Source organism: Rhipicephalus microplus, chromosome 1 (genome assembly GCF_043290135.1).
Source record: "Rhipicephalus microplus isolate Deutch F79 chromosome 1, USDA_Rmic, whole genome shotgun sequence".
NCBI classification, from domain to species: domain Eukaryota; kingdom Metazoa; phylum Arthropoda; class Arachnida; order Ixodida; family Ixodidae; genus Rhipicephalus; species Rhipicephalus microplus.
The window spans coordinates 116,844,693-116,860,536 of NC_134700.1; the positions used below are offsets into that span (position 1 = coordinate 116,844,693).

Here is a 15,844-nt window from a genome sequence, read left to right on the forward strand (position 1 = left end):
TTTTTAGAAAGTTCGTTAGGGTATTAGAGAGATAAAACGATTTTCCGGCCTTTATTTTCGATTTCACAAAAGTGATAGCTGAAGTGAGCGATAAGCGAGTTTCATGGTTTGGTTTCTTTTTTAACATTTTTCTGAGTCGTTTTGCTTTGCATTTGGCGTGTATAGTTTCATGGTTTATTCAAGGGTTGTGCTTTTTTGTTTCTTTTTATTTTACTAGGTATGAAATTATTTATAAAAAAGAATACAATAGTTTTGAATCTCTGTCATAGTAATTTTATGTCTAATCCAGGATTATTAGCTATCTCTTCAAAAGAATAATATTCGCAGGAAATATAAGTGACTATTCTAGAATCATCGGTGCCCCTCCGCTGTGGTCTAGTGGCTAAGGTACTCGGCAGCTGCATTTCCGATGGAGGCGGAAATGTTGTAGGCCCGTATGCTCAGATTTGGGTGCACGTTAAAGAACCCCAGGTGGTCAAATTTTCTGGAGCCCTCCACTACGGCGTCTCTCATAATCATATGGTGGTTTTGGGACATTAAACCCCACATATAAATCAATGGAATCATCGGCATTTTTGAAATCAAGATAAGTGACAAGCGACTTGGAAGGTGTTACAGGTCCATGAACTGGGATCGAACAAGCCACTACATGGTAATTTTGTCACGTCGCTATATATGGCAATATGATATACCATCTAGTAGTTCGACATGGACTATATCTGGAGGAACATGATACGTCAAGAAAACTAGGTCAAGTATGTTTACAGAATTGCTTGTACACGAGTAGCTTGTTTCACGATTTGATGCGTATTGAGGGCCAACATGATGTCAAAAGTTATATCAGACGAGGTGCAGTGATGTTGCAATGTGTGCCAGTTGATATCTGGTAGATAATTGCCTACCAAGATTAGTCTGGTTCCAATAGCAAAGCGGCAAAGGTAGGTGCATAATGATGTTAAAACTTCACTGCTTGATGAAAGACTTCAATACACGCAGCCGACAACGACATGGCAGGATACAAAGTGTATTTTGCAAAAGATAGCTTCAACCCCTTCAACATCCGGAAGGGGCGTGAAAGGGATATCTTTGTTTATTAGGATAGCTACGCCTCTGCCATGTGTATTTCCATCTTTGCGTAAAAGTGCGCAGTTTGGCGGCGTTATCTCGAAGTCTTTAAGATCACTCGTTAGCCATGTTTCTGTTAAGGCGACAAAGTCTGGTTTAAAACTAAGTAAAAAGGATTCCAACCAGTTTAGTTTTTGTTGGATGCTGCGCGCATGTATATTAGCAAACTTTATTTCTTGCCTGGGGGTGTTGTTACGAGGATGCATGGTCCACATTTCTGCTTCGGCGTTTTTTTTTTTATGGGAACTGCAGAAAGCCGGTTGAATGCAATTCGAATCCTCATCCCAGCTAAATAAATCATTGTTGATTTTTAGTTTGTCAAATACCAGAGAAACCTTATCGCCAGTTGCTCTTTTTATTTTAGCTGCATTCCATATATGTCGCCCGATTTCGCGAACCCGAGGTAAAAAGTCCTGTCCAATCGCAAACGACGATTCCTTAAGTTTGGAGCAATTTTGCAGAATTTTATTTTTGTCACGGAAATCTAGGAGTTTCAATATCACAGGTCGCATCTTGTTTGTGGCTGTTTTACCTAATCTATGAATTCATTCTATGGCCACCGGCTCCAGTTTAGGACCGTTTTAAAGGATTTTTTTGTTGATTTCAGCATCAAAATCTTTTTGATTGCCTTCGCCGTCCTCTGGGAATCCGTAGACAATTAAGTTTGACCATCTAGAAAGGCTGTCTAACTCGTCTAACTTGCGTTCCATAGCTGTAATAGATTCTTGCAGTCTACTGAAAAGGTTCGTACAACAGGCAATTTTTCCTTCAAGAACTGTCACTTGATCTAGTTTATCTTCAATGAAAGCGAGTCGGGGATTTTTTTATTTCTTTAATGTCTTCACCGAGCTGCTGGATTTGCTTCGAAAGCTGGGATAAGTCAGGTCTCGGGTTAGTTTCTACATCCCTAGAATGCAATAACAACCTTGACAGGAAAGACGACTTTTCACAGATTATTTCACACAATAGCCATGGGCACGGCAGCAGGATCAAGCAAGGGTTCTTTGAGCGGATACATGTATCGTAACGTTTGCTTACCTGAACGGTGAAGACAGATTAGTATGCTTCATATCGACACAGCTGCTATGCCCTATGACCCATGGAAAATGGCATCTGCTTTTTAGGATCCACAGGAAGGTTTCCTGCAGCGCCGCCAGTGATCTTTGTTATTTGTCATTCTGTTCTCACACAGGCTGGCAGTCCTTTTTATTGATTCACGATGCATTCATTTTCCAACTTGTTTCTTTTTGTTGCCTTTCTTTTATTATGAACTATGCATGCTGTTCGATGCATCACGCCAGCTATGTTGCGTTTCCCGTTATGCATGAGGGGTCACCAAAAATTAACTGAAATAGCAGTGTGCTGGGTAGTGCCGTCATAGCGCATATTTTTCTAGTTGGGTGAGCGCTGCACAACTCTCGTCGAGTTGACAGCATCCAGAGGCTCCTACCGGGGAGGTTTTCTCTGGGCACAGTGTTTCTTTGGGGAAATCAGTTTCACATGCACCACATTTCTGTCACGGCCGACTGAAGCGAAAAACTCGTGGCCCTTACTGTGTTTCTTGCTCTGAACAGTTGCCTCACAAAGTGCTCAAATGTCAAGCACCGCTCACGAGGATGTTGCTATGGGAAAAACTCCCGGGTATGTGCACTTTTCTCGTTATAGAAAAAGCAAGAAATGTCCACACATAGCAAGTCTAGTTTTGGGTGCCCGTCAATTTAACGAATGAACAAAAATGTTGGGAAAATTTTGCGCACATCAGCTTGAGAGCAGTGGATAGACCACTGAAGAGCTTCAAAATTACGTGGTATATCTCGTAGCTCAGTTCAGTGAATTTTCATAGAAGATCTGAGGATGAAAAGAGAATTATTTGCCCTTAATTGCAAGGAACGAACAAAAATATCGCCGAGTTAAAAGCATGCTCCGTCTTGAAAGAATCGCTCCAGAGCGAGTGAATCTTTCTTTCCAGGGTTGTCAGAAGTGATGAGGCATAGCGCTACTTTTACGATGCCAAAAAGAAATAACAGCCACGCACTATTCAAGTGAATCTGCCACTACGAAAAAGAAATGCATGAAACTGATTTCACGAAAAGAGAATATCACTGTATCTAGGGGAAACGTTCCCAAAAGAAGAGCTATTACAGTAATGCAATTAAGCCACTTTAACAGTAAACAATATTATATATGTATTTTTTATATACCATTATAATAATTATGAGCATGATCACTATGTGGAAATTTGACAGCATATAAAAAGCATTAATTTATGTACATTCATGCACAGACATTGCTTGTGACACATACAAAAAGATAAAAAACACAAAAATTAAGCACACCACAAAATCTGCATCAAAGGAACTTTATTCAGCAGTAAATATAATTGCAGACCAAAGGCTTACATCGCTTTAAAGACTACACCCGTGCGTGCCATCCTTCACACTTGTAAATGATGTTGCCATTTTCACGAGTAGTCAAATGTAAATTTCATAAAACCTAGATAATTCAATAAGAAAAGATAGCTTTATACAATCAAAAAAGAAATAAAACTAGCTTGTCAATTATAACTGAAAATGACAAAATGTGGAGCTTTGCTCAAATTTTGAGGCAAATAAGGTGGTGTCACCAGAACTCGGTGCATAACATAGACCGGGATACCTTCTGCTGTGAAAACTTGACAACGCAACAAACACAACAAACAAATAATTCCACATTTTTGGCCCGCTGATATAGCAGCTGTTGTCAATGAAAGTGAAATTGTTGAAACGGTTTTAGCCACAGTCTTCGGAAAATTCCTGCACATACTACGATGAAACATTTCACGTACAGAGAAAATGTCTGTTTCTGATTGCTTTGGATGACTGACATTTCGTTTCAGTACAATATTGTGTGCACGTAAGCGATTCAGCTATGAGCAGTTCAATATTATGTATGCTTGGGCACTCGATCATACTAATTATTGTGTAAAGACACGTTATCTACAAACCAGCGAGTTCCAAGCTGATACGCAATAAACACTAGATAACTATAATAAGGTATGTGTTGTACTGTTTGGTGTATAAGTTCTGCAATTCACACTAATAAGTCCCTTTCAATGACACAGTTAACTGTATCGCTCCTTTTTAGCAGTTCCTCTGTGACTAGAAGTAATACTACTTCTGCATCACGCTGCAACGAGAGACGGCCTAGGTAACCAGCTGCAGCAGCACATTTTTGATGAAATACGATGTAAAATGAACTATTTAGACAGAATATTGTATTTCCAGTTCCCAAAGCTGTGACTCTAAACTAATCTCTGTCACAAAGAAAAAAATGTGTGTAAAATTAAATGTCTGCAGTCAACTCAAGAAGCTCATTCTGGGTGATTCTTTCAGACAAATGACTAGCTTGAATGGGGATCTCTGAATGCTGCGACAGGGGTGTTCATTCACGACGCTGGACAGGCCTGCTGGGATAGTAATACATCTGCTGGGCGGGCGTCAGCTGCCACTCCGAACCGTGCAGCTCGATCACTTCAAGCAGGATCCCGCGCACGCGCACCGTCGTTCCATCTTCGAGGAAGGCGTCGCGCACGCGAGTCATCAGCTTGTACATCAGGTGTGGGTGCATGCGCTGAATGGCTTTGCCAGCGGCTGCCATGCCCAATCTCAGACACTCCATCTGTGGGTGGCAGTAGGAATGAACTAAATAAACATGGAAAGGGTTCCAAGCACAAAGACACACGTGGCAATATCGGGACGAAGCAAGAACTGAGCTGCAAATCGCTTTTTATGGAGATGAGAATTCATTAGAGCTTTATTTTTTTTAACATTATTGTGTGGAAACACTACAGTTGCAATAAACATAAAGTTAGTAGGGAAAAAATACCGAAAAAACATCTTTTTTTAATTTTAAAATGCATGATCATGCCCCAAAAGCAGCTAGATTTGATTAAGTCAGTTAAATCAGAACTTAGTTTTGCTATAGACCCTTTCATAGGAAAAAAAGAACGCCGCCATGCTGGGATGTGCACAGGAGTACAAAAACGTATGTCACAACCTGGGCAGTGCTTTTTTTTTTTTGGAGGGGGGCACACTTCTTTAGAGCAGCCCAGAAAGAACTATGGCGGCAGGTCTGTGAAACGGTGTATACTGATACCATGATATGAGAAAAATAATTTAGGAGTTCACACTCTCCACCCACAAAGAGAATTAAAATTGAGGACAATGCGGCGAGCGATTGAAAGAAAATTGATAGGTGTAACCTTAAAGAGACAGGAAGAGAGCAGGATGGGTCCAGTAAGAAACGGGGCTTAAGGATATAATAGTTGAAAAAATCAAGAAGAGCAAATGGACATGGACCAGGCATGTAGTGCGTAGGCAGGATCACTGTGGGTAATTAAGGGTAACTTACTGGATTCCAAGAGAAGGCAAACATGCATAGGGGAGGCAGTAGGCAGATAACATTAAGAAGTTCACAGCTATAACGTGGCAGCAGAAAGCACAGGACCGGGTTGATTGGCGGAATATGGGAAAGGTTATTGCCCTGCTGTGGACTTAGTTAGGCTGATGATAATAATGACTTTCCACCCAACACGACGAAGAATGCGTTCTACCACAGTAAATGCACCGACTGCAGCCTGTGATGTGGGGGTCTTTAGGAGCCGAGTGCAACAAGGCAGATGCAGATTTTTAGTACCCCAGATTGGGCCAATTGGTGCATTATGGTGCATTACGAAGAAAAGGGGCAACACAGGCAACAGAATGAGAGCTCATTCTGTTCCCCATCTTTGCTGTCGTCGCTTTTCTTCATGCTCAAACTGAGCCGTGGGGCGGAGTGTCAAAAACTAAACGATTTTTCTCACTCTGTGATAGAAACCCAACCTTCAGCAACATATACAGTGTTTCTTTCAAGAAATCCAGATTTTCCCTTCAAAAACTACAATAGTCGGGCACTTTGCCGTCTTCGAAGAAAATTTCTAGGCTGAGGCAGAAAGAGTTTGCCACTGATTATATCACTCAAAAATGAATAATAAAGAAAAATATCTCAAATAACTTTTTTATTATCAATACAGTGATAGAAGTCCCTTTTTACTTTTGGACAACAGATTGGAGCAGAAAAAGTACTGTTTTGGAGCAGCCTTTGGTGTTTTTGGAGCAGAAAAAAAATGCTAGTATATAGCAACTATTCTCGTTTTAGGGAGCAGATAATAAATTTGCCATACATTAATTGAAGTTCAGAGCATTGTCAAAGCACCTCACAAATATTAATATCTCTTATGAAATGTATTCAGTAGACAACAATCAATATAAATTTCCTGTAGCAATGAATGACAGGTTGTCACAAATATGCTGCGGAATGAGCTACAATTTAAAGTACTAGCATTTGTGGCATATACCGAATCAAAACGAAAAATTTGAGCGCCGCATTTTAGATGTAACCACAGTTTCATATAAATGTTGCCAAATAAGCAGTAAATAATCGGTATGAGATAAAAGTAATCCTCACATTTTCACATTTCACCACATCACCCTGCGTGTCTAGCCGATAAAAAAAAAAGTAAAAACCAGCCAAATGAGCTATATGCTTAATATGTTAATTTTTGTCCCACAAATGAGATGACAGCCGATAATGCTGTACACAAGTAACACACTGGGATGATACGCAGATTCTTTTCGGTTTCTTTAGGAGTTATGAGCTGGTTAAACAGCAAAAGCTTGTCGTTCTCATTCTTTCAGTACCATTTCTGAGTGAGTTTGAAGCAATTACTAACAAAAATTACTGTTTGGAGCAGCATGGAGCTACAATTTTCTTTTGGAGCAGTTAGGAGCAATTGCAGCAGCACTTCCATCACTGTCAATACTAAGGTGGTTGTTTATATGGCTAATTTGTCCTACATCACCAGTTATGGCTAGCCCAGTTTCTGAATATCAGAAGTATTGCGCGTAGTTTCAGGGATCCATCGTCGAATTTCCAGACTGTGATGAGGGAGAAACCTAGGCTGAACGCACCGGGTGTTCATGTGTAACCGGAATGATGACGCATCGTGAGAAAAACATTGTGTCATTCTAGCAGAGCATGCTGACCAATAGTCCTTCGCGCATGATGTGCACCAGTTATCTGATTATTCAAAATTTGAATTCCCGAAAGGTGCAACACTCGAATATTAGGGCTTTTCATATCTCATACTCGCGATGGCCGGTTCCCGGTATTCTAGCATGGTACCAGCTGTGGTGTATACCCCTCACGCGAGAAGATAAATTAGCTTTATGAGCGCTGGAATGTAGATGACATCTGCGCGATGGTCAAAGTGCATAAGTACAAGTTCACACGAAACAGAGCCAGATTGCCTTCACGTCTCGCTGCTGTTACCCTAAGGGAAGTTAGCCATAAGGAGCACAAGGACTGCCTTCGGCGCACCCGGTGCGTTCAGTTTCAGTTTACTTTGCATTGCGGTCTAGAAATTCGATAATGGATCTCTGAAACTATGCTCAATATTTTTGATTTCAAAAAACTGAGCTGGCCATAACTTGTAATGTAGAATAACAGAGTGGTTAACTCAATGAATGCGAATAGTAAATATAATTGAAAATGAATTAAAATTGAAACTATTTGAATAACTTTCAAATAGTAATGCAGCCATTTTTAAAACGTAGAATTGAAAAATATTTTATTTGGAACAAACACTACCAAAAATCATTACAATTAACATTAACCGACAAAAAACATTACAGTTATGTAAACTAAGTTAAGCTTATATAAGCAATGACACCCTACGAAATATTTTGCTATGGCACAATGAAATACAGCGGTTACTTCAGAATTCGAGATGGTCTTTTGTCACTACATTTTGAATTAAACTGAGACATAAAAATTCAACTGTTTCTGATGAACTAATGTCACGAATCTCATGACAAGCATGTTGCAGATTGAAAATGCCTTCACTTTAAAATGACACTGGAGCTTCTAGAAGAATCACCTTCATCTGTATTAGTACAGCATCAATAGTCTTGTAAGAGCTTATGCTGCATGTTTCTTGGTAGTTCAATAATTTAAACAAGAAATATGTGCTCCTTCAATTTTGCAATATAATGTTTTTTAGGAGTCTCTCCATAAGCGTTGATAATCTGAAATGTATTAAGTATTGGGTACTTCGAATACCATAGAATGCAGAGTGAGTGGCCTCTCTATTTTTGGTGTACTTAAAATATGCAACAATAACTTTGGCAAACGGCCTCGTTCTCCTGCCATTTTCAATGAGTCATTCAATGGTTTGATTCGCCAGATGAGGGTAAGTATCAACAATGAACGCATGTCTATTCAATATAGCAATTCACTAGAACCATATGTGTGTAATCTCTATATTTAGTGGCTCTTCTTTCCCCTACATTGAATTTTGATATGTGGCCAAACTAGGGCCTTCCTCCGAATCTTGCAAGATTACCTTTCACTGTAGGGAAGAGGGGGGACACTTGCTTCAAATTTTACACAATTTTTAAAATATTCAAGCACAGAATTAAATAGAAGCTACTGTAAAATCTCCTGAATTTGACCATATTAATTTAGAATTTTGGTTAATTTGGCCACGGCGTCTGGTTCCAATTAATATGTACATTGTTCTACGACTGAAAACTAATTCGGACAGATTAAGCCATGCTCCGGTTCATTCGAACTCCCGACCGCAGTCGGACGAGAAGCAACAGTGGATTTTGCCGGCCAAATCGCCAGTGCGCCTAAACAACTTCGTGATCGGACTTTAGCCTCCGAAATTCGTAACTTCCTTCATGGGTAGGAGTTAGCTATGCATCTCAGAGGCACCCCCCCCTCAAAAAAAAAAAAATCCCAAATGGCGCTGGTTTACAACCAAAATGAAAGGCAGTGCATCACTGCTGTCATCAGCAACAGGCAACCGACGGATTTGCCTCTCCTTTTTTCTTGTGCATCTAACACGTGTGAGTGATGGCTGAGTGGGATTGTTCACCTGTACTGTGTCGTTGCTTTTAAACGATATATCTTTGTGCGTGATCAGTGCCATCTGCAGCCTTATTGTTTGTTTGTTTTGAAAAGTTTGTGGGCTTTCTTTATTTCATTTTTGTCACTGTGCTTTCACTGTTTTTTATCACCAAGCTCGTTCTTTACTTCGTGTGCACATGCATCACCACTGCCCAAGCAACACCAGGATGGCTCCCCTGCGCCTCCTGCGACCCTAGTCGCACCAGTTCCTGCAGCGAAAAGGGGGAAGTACGAAGCAATAGATTTGGCTGCGAAGGTGAAAATACTGAAGGCATTGCAAGTGGGAACATCTTGAAAAGAAGTCATGGAGAAGTTTAACGTGAATAAAAGCAGGCTGAGCAGTTACGTTGAAAACAAAGACCAAATTATGCAAGTGTATGATGGCAAAGATAAGAGGAAGAGGCTTCGAATGGCAGCACACCCCAAGCTAGAAGAAGCGCTGTTGCGCTGGATTGCCGTTTTGCGCTATGCGCGTTTGCCTTTCAGCAGCCCCCTTATCTGCGCACAAGCAAAGAAGTTTGGACTGACCGTGAACATTGAATTTTTCAATGTGTCAAAAGGGTGGTTCGATCGCTTCAAAAAGCGACGCGGACTGGTGTTCCACAACGTGTGTAGTGAAAGAGGTGCCGTTGACGAAAGTGTTGTGCAGGACTAAGGAACTTGACTATACACGCGCCTTTCTATGTACGAACCGTCCAACATTTTCAAAGCTAATAAGACAGCACCATTCTTTAAGGCTCTGTCTGACAAGACAATCGCTCTTAAGGGGGACCAGTGTGTCGGCACAAATGTAACTAAAGAGCGTGTGACGATTCTCCTCGCTGCTAACATAACCGGCACAGAGGAGCTGCCGCTGCTGGTCATAGGCAAGGCTGCGAAGATGAGATGTTTTTATAATATTAAGCTGCTGCCTGTTGGCTACCGGTTTAATAGAAAGGCTTGGATGACTGCCAAACTTTTTTCAAACCTGGCTGCTTCAACTCGACTTCCGCTTTGCGGCCAAGGCTCGGAAGGTGTTCTTTGTACTGGACAATTGTAGAGCGCACATGAAGGTGTTCGGTCTCAACAACATTGAACTGCTATTCCTGCCTCCGAACACAACCGCTTTCCTACAGCCGATGGGTCAAGGAATCATTTGTGAAAAGCCGCTATTGACGGAAGGTACTCGCGCGGATGTCTCTCTGCATGGAGACAGGGAAGCAGTATGAAGTAAGCCTACTAAACGCAATCCACATGCTCACATACGTGTGGAACAACACACCACCTCAAGTAGTCGCCAACCGGTTTAGGCATAGCGGCTTCGTGCATTACGCTGCTGACCCAGGTGTGGTGGCCGACGAAGAAACAGGCTAAACACAAGACGGCCGCTATGTAAGCATCATGCCAGCTGATGTGCTCTTCGAAGATTACGTCGCAATTGACAGCAGTGTTGCCGTGGCCGGCACAGTGACTAACATCGATATCATCGTCGAAGTCTTGTATGGCGAACGGGAATTGGCTGATGAAGATTCAAGTGATGCAGACGAGCATACACGCCACACAATATCGGAGGTTGCGTATGTGTTGGTCGTTTTAGAGGACATATATATGGTTTCCTCAGACAGTAAGTGCGGACAAAGCCACCTGCAGGAACTTCGCAAAATTGTGACTACTTCGCACATTGCCTCCGTGAAGCAAACCGCAATCACAGACTTTTTTAAAATAAAAGTTGGACGATGTGATGGACAGTTTTTAATTAATTTGTTTATACTCACGATAGTTCGCACCCTTGGTTAATTCGGACATTCTCGTTGGTCTTGCGCAGTCCAAATCAACAGGGCTTTGCTGTATGCCATTCGTTAATAGAAATTTTTGGATACAGTTAAACCTGCTTAGGACGAACCTCCATATAGGGAATTCCTAAATATAAACAAGTTTTTCGTTTCCCCCTTGCTACTCCATATAAGCACATGTATTTGTAACCTCTATGTAACAAAGTAAGATGAGGAGACATCTTCGATAAAACAAGTTCTCGCCACGGACAATCTAACATTTTGTCACCTTGGCACAAGCATCTTCTGCACTTGTACAGCTGCTGACGAAGCATGACGTGGCGGCAGTGCGCTCATGGCTCCGGCAATTCGCAGGCGAAAGCGAGCACTCAGTATTGCGCACAGGTGTGCGCGAGATGGGCAGGCAGGCCTGTACCTTCACAAGCCGGCGTTGCCGCCGTTTTCGCTGCCGCGGCGCATGTGTGGATGTGCCTACCCTCCTCCTCCTTTACAAAAATAAAAGAAAGAAAGAAAACTACTTTTGCATTGGCAGTGCCACGCTTTTGGTAAGCGTAACGTACACATGTGGGACCACGCTGTTTATGGAGGGCGCTTTACCGAATAGTTTTCCACGGTATCCGCGTCGTTCGCTCTCCGTTTTCAATGCCGTGCGTGGTTGCATGGTGTGGCCACCGACGAAGTTCACCTTTGCTCCTTTTTAAGATTGTTCTTTAATGTAGACAACCATGTCCTTACTACTGAGGAGATGTCAGATTAGGCGGTTATCGAAACCCTTTCAGACCACACTGATAACAGCAGACCTTTAGAGGTCGACTTGTCACGCGCTTCCATCTTGCACCGCGTTGCAAGTTCGCAACAGCGTAGCCATCGTTATTAGCTGATTAGCTCAGACAACATCATGACGGTGTATTGAATAAAATGCCATCAATGCAATAGCAATAAATTGTAATGTTATACGAAGTAAGGCTGGCATCCTACTCTTTTGAATCCGCTATCGCGGAACTCCAAGACGTTAGAGTGAGCTACTACAGCCGCTCCAGAGAAAAGTGCTTTTTTCACAGTCTCTTCGCGTTGAAAGCACACTGATGCTTGCCGAGATAACACGCGTGCCAGCAATTGCGCCCTTAAAATCAAAGTTCGCCGCTGCTACTCGCCCCCTCAGCGCGTTCTTTTGTTTGTTCAAGACATCTAGTTTCCTTTCTGTTTGAGCATTCGACGGCAGTTCTAACACATGGGGGATGTTATCATGTGCCCTCCAGGCGAAAGAAATGGGCCACCTCATTTGATCTCTGCTGTGATTCCAGGAATTAGTAACCATCTTGCTGTTGTTGCTCAAATCCAAAAAGGAAAAGTGTGTGGGAAGTTACCTATGAGCAGGAGGATCTACTTTTACGAAAAGGGCAACTACGATGCTATTTCTGTAAAACTTCGTAATTTGTTCCCTGTTTTCGAGTGCCTTCTTTAGAAGGGTAATGTGCATAATACGTGGTACGAATTGAAGACTATATTATTTCAGTTAACAAATGCATATATCTCTAATTTTGATTCTTCACAGCTAAAAAAGCACAAACAGCCATGAATAACAGCACCCATATTAAAACTTATCAACAAAAGGTAGAGGGCGCTTTGCACTTATCAAGAAAAGGAAATCAGTAACTCACTTAGAAAAACTAAAGTCGATCATCCACGTATATAAGCTAAAGATAGAAAAAGCTAAAGATGATTACTTCACTGAGCTGGGCAGCGAAATGAAATCAAATCCTAAAATGTTTTGAAAGTACTTAAAACAGTGTGGTTCAGGGTACTTTGGAATACAGGAGTTGAATTATAATGGCGAGCCAATTACGGATGACGGAGATAAAGCTACATGTCTAAACAACTTCTTCCACTTGGTATTCTTACCCAAACACAGCTGTGATTATCAACCAACGATTATGAGCATTCCGTTTATGCTTCCTATTAAGCTTAGTGTTAATGGAATTGAATTGTTGCAGGACATTGATGAGAGTAAATATAGAGGTTCAGATGGAATTTCTACGTGCGTACTCAAGCGTTGTGCGAGGCCAATTTCTATGTACTTTTTTGCAACTTTTGGAAAATCTTTAGAGACAGCAGGTAGCCTACCACAAGACTGGAAAACTGCGCACGTGGTATCGATACATAAGGGTGGTTAAAAAAAATTGTTGGTAACTATAGACCAATTTCGCTTACGTCTATTCCGTGTAAAATACTCAAACATATTTTATACAAAGAAATAAATCATTTGAACAAGCATAAGGTTCTAATCAACGAGCAGCACAGATTTCACAAAGGGCTGTCTTGCACAACACAATTGGTAGAATTTTATAAAGATGTAATATTGGGTGTAGATACTGTAGGACAAGTTGACGGTGTGTTCCTGGATTTTCGGAAAGCCTTCGACGCGGTGTCACATTCACTCCTACTGTTTAAACTTGCCACTCTGAACATTGATAAGACTGTTAAAATGCATCGAATGATATCTTTCTCAAAGAAGACAAACCGTACTATTATGGAAAATGCTCCGAGTATGCAGATGTTACCTCAGGGGTCCCACAGGGCTTTGTTTTGGGTCCGCTATTGTTTTTAATTTATGTCAACAATATCTCTGCAGGAATTTCATCTTCTATACGGTTGTTTGCAGATGACTGTGTTGTGTAGAAGAAAATTTTCGATCCCGGTGATGTAACAGAACTTTAGAAAGACTTATCACTGATTCATAGCTGGTGTATGAAATGGAAAATGAATTTGAATATAACAAAGTGTGTACATATTTCATTGACTAAAAGATGAAACCATTTCAGTCGTGGTATCATCTCAACAATGTACAGTTGAAACAAGATTGTACATATAAGTATCTAGGTGTGCTACTATCATCTGAGTGTTCATGGAGGCCCCAGGTGGGCACTCTCGTAGTGAAAGCTGGTAAGGCCTTAATTTTATTCAAAGAAACCTACAATGTTTGCATGTGAATTTGAAATGCATGGCATACACTACTTGTATTAGACCTATCTTGGAATACCATTGTATCGTGTGAGACCCCCCTGAGGTAACCTTCATTGAACAAATTCAGAATCGTGGTGCTAGGTTCGTCAAGGGACGATACGGAAGGTGGAAGAGCTGCACTGCAATGAAGTCTGAGCTAGGATGGGAATGTCTTTCTGACCGCCGCCATGAACAGAGATTGAAATATCTTTATTTGATTCACAATAATAAAACTGGAACTAATAGAGACATTTAAATACTCAAACCTCATTACATATCAAAACCTTTTGATCATAGTTGCAAGATTCTGGAATACCAAGCTAAAACGAACATGTATGCCAATTCATTTTTTCTAGAACAATTAAACAGGGAATAAGCTAACTGTAAAACAAGCACATAGTGCGAATAAAGATGTGTTTTATTCAATGCTGTGTGCTATAATCCCATGCTGTAAGCTGAATGAAGATGTATTCATGTGTGAAAATAACTGTATTACATGTGTGAACGAAGGTGTATTCAGTTATTGATGTATTTTGTGTGCGTACAATGATGTACGTCATTGATTGATGTAACCCCCCTCCGCTATAATGCCCTCAGGTGCTGCGAGGTATTTCATGAATAAATAATAAAGAATAACTAGCACACGCGTGCTTTTGTAAAACTTACGATGCACAGGGGCATGTAATCTCTTCGGACTTGTTACAGAACATGGCGGCGACGGCAAAAATCCACCAAGAGTGTCCGTGTAATTGCTGTCGCAATGATAGCACAGTTTCTTAACACTAAATAAGTGCTTTAGGTTAGCTCTGCCTTCATTTCCGCTTGTGTTTAATTTGTGCTTTTATATTTCGAATTTTCTTACAGAACCTGAATATAACAAAATGCTCCTTATAACGAATTTTTATGGGAATCAGTCAATCTCGTTATATCCAGGTTAAACTGTATTCACACAATGCTCTCTACAACCTCAACTTGCCTCAGCGATGCTTCCCAGTGATGGAGGGCGCAAGATGATCTGGAAGCAGCTGCTAAGCAGACAGGCCAGCCGGCATACCGCATCCCTCCCGGATTTGTGAAGCATCTTGTTATCACCAGTAACGATGGCATCGGCGGCTTCGGCGCCAGAAGTTTCAAATGCTTGCAGGAGCTTGGCCACAAAGGTGACGTAGGGTGCCCATCGCATTGGCATGTGCTCCGCATCCAGGGGGCCCATCAGCTCTGACCGAGAGCCAAATAGCTCGTTGCAGGAGCTCAGCAGGCTCTCGATGAAGAACCTACTCTCCACCATCTTCTGCAGGTATCATATGAAGGGGCACAAGGTTGGGCGAGCCGGTAACAAAACAGCACAAATGACAACGACCAAGTGTGCCTCGATGCGCTCGTTTGCACTCTAGTGCCCACTCACTCACTTTGCGCTCTCAGACGGCACTAACCGATTACAGCTTTGTTTATGGCACATTGTTGCTACGCACGATGTCTTGTCAAGGCATTGTTGATTTGTCTGCCAGGTAGGTTCCTACCTTCTAACTTTTTCATAAGCTGGCATAGTGGAAAAGTGCTTTGCACTGTTTTGTAACTCTGGTTACAAGACTTGCAAAGAAAAGTGCTTGCTTTTTAAATACCTGGCACAGAAAGCTGTGCTTGCACCTACTTATCAATAGCTCAAACTGACAACAGCGCAGTATTCTTCACTTCATCATAACCGATATTTTGTTATATGAAGGTTCATTATATCAAGGTATGAGTATAAATGCTTTCATTTTTTGATCCCCTGAGGGTGTATTTAAGAATTCTCGGCAACATTTCTTCGCTGATTCGCAAGTGTTTAAGGTTGTCATTATTTTTTTTTTTTTCAAGTTTGTGGCATAAATTTAGCTATGGTACCACGGATTAAGCCCACTGGTCACACAGAGAACTGCAGAGCTGTACGTAAAAAGAAAGGGATGTCCAAGATC

General features: G+C 41.4%; 1 protein-coding gene across 1 annotated transcript in view; it reads right to left on the reverse strand.

Annotated features, from left to right (window-relative positions):
- Positions 1-3,468: 3,468 nt before the first annotated feature.
- LOC119177890 (MIF4G domain-containing protein) overlaps positions 3,469-15,844 on the reverse strand; it is a 58,038-nt gene continuing 45,662 nt past the window's right edge. Inside the window, exons 8-9 of the mRNA XM_075887313.1 lie at positions 14,866-15,180; positions 3,469-4,782 (exon numbers count right to left, since the gene is read on the reverse strand). Coding sequence (XP_075743428.1) covers positions 4,546-4,782; positions 14,866-15,180 — 552 coding nt within the window. The 3' untranslated portion in view covers positions 3,469-4,545. The remainder of the gene's footprint in view (positions 4,783-14,865; positions 15,181-15,844) is intronic.